Source organism: Corvus brachyrhynchos, unplaced genomic scaffold (genome assembly GCF_000691975.1).
Source record: "Corvus brachyrhynchos isolate BGI_N302 unplaced genomic scaffold, ASM69197v1 scaffold46, whole genome shotgun sequence".
Lineage (NCBI taxonomy): Eukaryota > Metazoa > Chordata > Aves > Passeriformes > Corvidae > Corvus > Corvus brachyrhynchos.
This window is the reverse complement of record NW_008238838.1, coordinates 1,482,727-1,489,187: the sequence shown is the minus strand read 5'-3', so window position 1 is coordinate 1,489,187 and position 6,461 is coordinate 1,482,727. Positions and strand designations below refer to the sequence as shown.

The 6,461-nt window shown below is 55.7% G+C and overlaps 1 protein-coding gene across 15 annotated transcripts in view; it reads left to right on the top strand.

The window, feature by feature from the left end:
- Positions 1 to 6,461, top strand: part of ST3GAL4 (ST3 beta-galactoside alpha-2,3-sialyltransferase 4) — a 20,460-nt gene that overhangs the window by 9,553 nt on the left and 4,446 nt on the right. For 4 of the 15 annotated variants that reach the window (XM_017738504.1, XM_017738495.1, XM_017738496.1 and 1 more), the window contains exons 2-3: positions 32 to 101; positions 6,388 to 6,457. In XM_017738504.1, the coding sequence (XP_017593993.1) occupies positions 6,442 to 6,457 (16 nt within the window). In that variant the 5' untranslated portion in view covers positions 32 to 101; positions 6,388 to 6,441. Of the gene's footprint in view, positions 1 to 6; positions 102 to 674; positions 956 to 4,000; positions 5,710 to 5,803; positions 5,935 to 6,387; positions 6,458 to 6,461 lie in introns of those variants that run through there. The other 11 variants (XM_008636884.2, XM_008636883.2, XM_017738506.1 and 8 more) reach the window with 8 other exon arrangements.

Below are 6,461 nucleotides of genomic sequence, written 5' to 3'. Positions count from 1 at the left end.
CTAAGGAAGTTCTCCCTTCTCCCTCTCCTAGGGGAAGAGAGGACGGCCCCGTAGATCCCGCCGAGCTCCTGCCTGCTCCGCCTGGACCAAGAGGACGGGCCGTAAGTAGCCGTGACTTGCTGCCAGCTTATCCCCGCCCCGCTAGGACCGGCTTCAGCCTCTCCCGCTGCTGAGGATGCAGGAAAAGGTCTCCCTGAGATGGGAATCCTCCTCCCTGCGTGCGTTAACGGAGCACTGAGGTGATGCTGAGGCTGCAGAGTGATGGGCTGGGTTGTTTCCTGGGAATCTCCGTCTGTGCATGGGAGAAAAGAGCAGAGAAGAAGGCATGGGATTTGGGGCTGACCAGATCGGATGTGGCGTTGCTCTGGGGGTTCCACTCCTCTGAATCCGGTGCAAAACAGGAAACGGAAGGGAAACCACGGGGCCAGCGAGTTAAGGTTGCACATGAGCCTTGCGAGGGGGGCAGTGACTGCAAGCGGCTTCTGAGCCCCTGAAAGGGGACCCCTGGAGTCAAAAGCCACTGGGAGCAGGAGCTGCCTGCAGGATAACTCAGCCCTTGAGTTCCTTGATATCCCTTAATTTCCCACCCCTTTTCCCCGAAGAGCTGGGGCATTGCTTGAGTTTGGGTTGGGGATGGGCCACAGCATCTCCACGGTTTAATTTTTACCTTCCAGAACTGTAAGAGAGTGGTGCTCCCTGGGGATGTTCCGCCTGCTGCTCCCAGGAGAGCGGGAAGAGGCTGCCAGCACCCTGCCTGCACCCCCAGCTCGCTGCTTCCCCTTTTCTGCTGCTTTTTGGGGGGATTTAGCCCAAAACACGGGTTCAAAGCTGTGTTGCCATAGCTGCTTTTGCCGTTGCTGCCTGCATCCCTGGATGATCCCTGGGGACGGAGATACCGGAGAGTAAACACAGCACCGAGGTGACAGTGGCACCAAAAGGGGGCTGGATGGGACAGGTAGGAGAAGGGTGAGGCTGGATCGATGTCAGGGGATGGGGGATGAAATCCCCCAGGTCACATTAGCACTGCCCTCGTCTCCTCAGCAGGGGCTTGTCACCCCGTGGGTGGCTCTGCTCTGCTCAGCAGCTCGGCCATAACCTCCAGGGTGTAGCAAGGTGCAGACAGCAAGAAAGGGTCTTTATTTTAGTGTTTTAAATAGCAAAAGAGTGATTAAACCTATATAATAATAATAATAATAATATATAATCTCTAATATTGTAGCTTAACTGTAGCTCCACGATGGCCCGGGGTTACCCCAGAGCTCATCAGGTGTACCCACACCGCCGGTGTTTTGGGGCTGTAGGAAGGGATTTGTGTCCCCATCCCTGCGTTTTTTCTGCTGCAAGGATTAAAAAAAATATAGGGGGAGAGGAGAGGGTGGAGGCAGTGCTGGTCTGAATCGCTCTGGAGCACATTAAAACCAACAGTGCCATGGGAAGGCGGAAGCAGCCTGTATTTGTCCCAAGGACCTGCCACTGTGGAAATACTTGTTGTACCTGAGCTTATGCACTGTTGCCACCTTGAAAATTGCAGCCTGGTCATGGGTAAATGTTTTGTTAAGACTCACATGCCAACGAGGGGTTGTTTTCCCCTATCTTAAATCTTTGGCTGGGTTACTGTGTGCCTGGGATACCACGGCTAAGGAAACAGCGCTGCCTCTCCGAGTTAAGAGGCAATTAAGATTCCTTTAAAGATTCCTTTAAAGTGACTCGAAGGGCTCTTAAAATAGGATAAATGTGGCTACCACTGCATGGGCTGGGCCGGCTCCATGCCCTCTGTGGGGCCGTGCCCAATGTCCAGTGGAGTTGATTTTTGCAGTGCTGTATCCTCATGACCCTCTTCATTCCCCCAGCCCACGGCACTGCAGCTCCTGCTCTTGACATTGCTCTGCTCGGTGGTTTTTGGCATCCCTGGTCCCTTTGTGGTGTCCCTGTTTCCCTGCCAGCATCCCCATCCCATGCAACACCTCTTGGAGGGGCCTCAGATCCAGACCCTGCTGCCTTTTGGTTGTTGCGATCCCACAAGGATTCTCTTCCCAGCTTGGAAAAAAATTCCCTGAGGACCGGGAGCTCGCAGCAGCCGGGGCGAGGAAGGTTTGGGATGCCAGGCTGGGGATTTGGGTGGCTTTGATGCTCTGCCAAGCCCAGGCAGTGCCTGCAGTTGGATCCTTTCCCTGCAGGATTGCCCCCGGCCGCCTCCCAGGTTGTGCTCAGGCTCCGGCATGCGATGGTTGTGCTGGGGCAGGCGCGGCCTGGCCGGCATCTGCTGGGCTCCTCCGGCAATCCCAGCCTGGAACACCCATGAGATGGGGGCATGGAAGATCCCAGGGCTGCAAACTGCTCCTGTGGGGCCGATCCTGGTTTTTGTCCTCCAGGGAGCGCAGGATCTGCCCTGCTGGTCCCCGAGAGCTCCGTGTGCCTGGAAGGCTCGGGAGAGATGGTCTGGCTGGGACTGGAGGGGTCTGTGCTGTCCTGGCTGTCTGTCTGTCTGTCTGTCTCCCTTTGGTTCCCACTGCCACTGCATCCCTTCCTCGGGTGCTGTCCAACTCTCCTCCAGTTAAAAATAAAGACACGTTTATTTTTGGATAAACTGTTGGAGATGCTTGTTTTTCAGTGAGCATCCTTCTTCCCCAGGGAAGCTGGACCAGGCAGTGGGTGGCTCTGTGTCCCGTGGGCATGTGGGATGGGACGATGGGAGCATAGGAGAGGTGTCCTCATCTCATGTCATGCTTTTCCCAATCCATAGGTTACCATGGAAACACAAAAGTACCAAGAGTTTTTGCTGCATGGCCTGCTGGTCCTTGATGCTTTGCCAGGATGGCCTGGGATCACCATCCATCCATGCTGGGATGGCGTGGGGGAATTTATAACCACTCCCCACCTCCGTGCTTGTTCCATGCCTTCAAATTCTGTTTTTTCCTTTCCTTTTTTTTGGCTGGGAGCAGCTTGGCAGCTGCCTGCTGCCACTTTGTGGATTGACATGACTTAAATCTGGAAATGCTGGAGCTGTTGAGGCCATGGGGGGAGATGGGAATGGATGGATAGAGGTACAGGGATGAACTTCCCTGAGTTCCCCCCCTGGCAGGAGGGTTGGTCCTGATGGATGCTGCTGGCATCTCCCGGGGGACGTGGTGAAACTGGGAGGCAAAACTCTGCTCCCGGTCAGAGGTAGACAAGGAAACTCCATGAAGCTTGGAGCTGAGCTGCCTCTGCAGCATCCTGGGATGGGGCTTTCCCAGAACACAGGGTGGGGAAGGGAGTGGGAGAGGGGGAATGGGCCGTGGGGCTTCTGAATCCTTTGTGCAGTGATAATCACAGCCGGGGGTGCTGTGGGGGTGCATCCTCCGACATCAAAGAGGGGCTTTTCCAGACACTTCTTCCAGATGTGGGGAGCTGAATCCAGCTGGGACTTTCCCCCCAGCTTCAGGGCTTGGCGGGGCAGGCGATGCCCTGGACCGACCCCGGGGGAGTGGAGATTCATCCCAACGAGTGCTGAGTCTCTCCCTGCCGTGTGGGATGCAGGGGGCATGGTTTGGGGAGGGGTCCGTGTTGGGGGATCTGGGGGATGCTGCACGGGCTCTGAGGATGCTGTGGTGGGACAGGGATGTTGTGGGGGCTCTGAGGATGCTGTGGTGGGATGGGGATGTTGTGGGGGCTCTGAGGATGCTGTGGTGGGACAGGGATGTTGTGGGGGCGCTGAGGATGCTGTGGTGGGATGGGGATGTTGTGGGGGCTCTGAGGATGCTGTGGTGGGACAGGGATGTTGTGGGGGCTCTGAGGATGCTGTGGTGGGATGGGGATGTTGTGGGGGCTCTGAGGATGCTGTGGTGGGACAGGGATGTTGTGGGGGCTCTGAGGATGCTGTGGTGGGATGGGGATGTTGTGGGGGCTCTGAGGATGCTGTGGTGGGAGGGGGATGCCAGTGGGGGCTCTGAGGATGCTGTGGTGGGATGGGGATGCCAGTGGGAGGGGACTCTGAGGACGTTGTGAGGGACCAGGGATGCTGCAGGAGCAACGATATTGCAGGACTGGGGATACTGTGGGAGGGCTCTGAGGATGTCATGGGGGCTCTGAGGATGCTGTGATGGGACAGGGATGCTGCAGGCTCTGAGGGTGCTGTGATGGGACAGGGACACTCAGAGGGTGCTCTGAGGGTGCTGTGATGGGACAGGGATGCTGCAGGACCAGGGATGCTGTGGGGACCAGCAGGACCCTTTGGCATCGCTCCCTCCAGCAGCCCTGTGAGGAGGACACAGGGCCTGGCTTGGGGTGTTCAGACCTTCTTGCTTTCAGCAGCTGCTGTGGTTTGGGCTGTGGATCTGGGAGGGCTGTGGGGAGCTTGAACTCATTCCAGAGGCACCACGGGCGCGGGGGCAGCCGGGTGTGCTCTGTTTTGCTCTGCATTCCCTGAACGCTTCACTAAACAAGGTTCCATCTCCTCAGGGATTATTTGCTGTGTTTGCCTGAGATAAGCTTTTCATCAGGCCCAGCTTGTGCGTACAAGCCTGGGAAAAGATCATAAAGCTGTCAAAAAATATTATTTTAAAAAAGCTGGTATGTAAAGGCAAACATTGTGGGCAGAGTGGATTTTCCCAGTGTCTTCAGCGGTGGGAGGGGCACAGTGCGCTTGGTTGGGTGTTTTGGCACCCAAGGATGAAGCTGGGAGGTCAATTTGGTGCTAAAATCAGGTCCTGATGCCCAGCAGTTTCCCAGCCCTGGGTGAACAGGGGTACTCAGGCCCCCCAGGAGCACCCCCAGCCTCCAGCTGTGGCGGTGGATTTCCCCTCGGGGCTTTTGTGGTCAGTTTTGCTAAGAACAAAACCCCCCAGGAAGCACAAGCTGCTTTTTACCTTCCCCTAATTTTACTTTTTCCAAGCAATTGTAACATGTAAAGGGGTGAGACCCTCCCAGTGCCTCCTCCCTGGATGCTCCCACCCTTGAAGATCCAGCTATGGGTTTCATCTTCCCAAACAGGAGGGGTTTGTTGAGCCAGAAATATGGATGCAGGATGAGAGCCAGGGTGTGAAGTGGGATGGGGGGTTGCTTCCCCTTCCTGGGTGCTCCAGGTGGTAGTGAGGCACAATTATCCATGTTTTATGAAGGAGAAGCGGGTCAGAGGGAGAGAGGTGCTTTCCTAGGGGACCACCTCACCTGTCCCCATCCCTCTGCTGTCAAATGGACACAATTTTCTTTTTCTTGTGTCCTGTCCCGTTGCTTTGAGTGTGGTTTAATTGTCCTTAATTGCCTTTTAATTGCCCTTCCTTCCCTTTTTAATTAATTGCTCTCCTGCCATTTTAACTTCAGATGCTGGTGACAGGGAAGGGAAGAGCCTGGCTCTTGTGGGACCATCTTTCGTCCCATTCTTCTTCATTCTTGACACATTTTTGCCCCCAAACCTGGTGTTCTTGGCCGTTCCTTGGCTGGGTGAGGCCATGGGGTTGGCAGGTGTTGGGACTGTTAGCGGCACTTCCTTGGGCAGGGAAGGGATGAGTTGGTGACTAATCCCTGGAGACTGTGATGGGCTGGCTCTGATGGAAAGACTGGATGGCCCAGCCCCTTGGCTGGCATTTAACACACCGAGAAGTGGCTAGTCAGATCCCGGATGAGCTCCGTTACCGCGTGGCAAAGCCAAACCCAAACCTGAGCCTGGCTTAGAGCAGGATTCACCCCGGGAGCAAAGCCTCCCCTCTACCCCAAAGCTTCTCCCACCTGGTAAGTTCATTTTCCGTCCTTGCCGTGTCCTGGCGGGATGGGATGAGCTGATCCCGGGATGGGTCCAACCAGGGCTCTTTGCTCCTTATTCCAGGAGCGAGAGGTTTCGAAGGAGGAAAAAAGTGGCCCCGCTTCCCTGGGCAGCGTTTGCGTGGGCACTGAGCTTGTGGCACCTCCTTTCCCTGGGCCGGGATGGGTGTATCCAAGGTGCTGAATGTTCCCCAAGTACGTGGTGCTCTTCGGTTTGATCCTGCTCGGCTGCTCCTGTCCTTTCTGACTGGCTTTGTGGTGGCACGTTGGGCTTTGTACCTGCTGATGCCAGATGGATGCTTAAGATGGGCTTAAAGTCTCCCGCCACGGGATTTTGTGGTTGAAACCCCACTGGGGGCTTGTTTTTCCTCTCTAATTCCTTTTTTTTCCCTTTGGCCTTTAACCTGTAGGGCTGAAGCTCCTTGGGAAGGTGGCCGCTTGCCTGGCTTTGATAAGCTCTCTAAACCAACCTTTTGGCAGCAAAGAAATGTGAATTTAAATAAATAAATCCCTTGGGGAACCCTTGCACCTGCTCGTCCGCAAATGCAGATGGGCAAGCAGGGGGTGGTGCCTCTTGGATGGGGTTTTGGGGTCAGCTCCGATGGGTTTTGCCCTGATCCGATGCCATTCCCTGTTTTCCTGCTGCAGGTGACCAGCGATGAGAGCTCCGGCCCTCGCCTGATCCCTTTCCTGCTGCTAAAAATGCTCAACAAGTCTCGTAA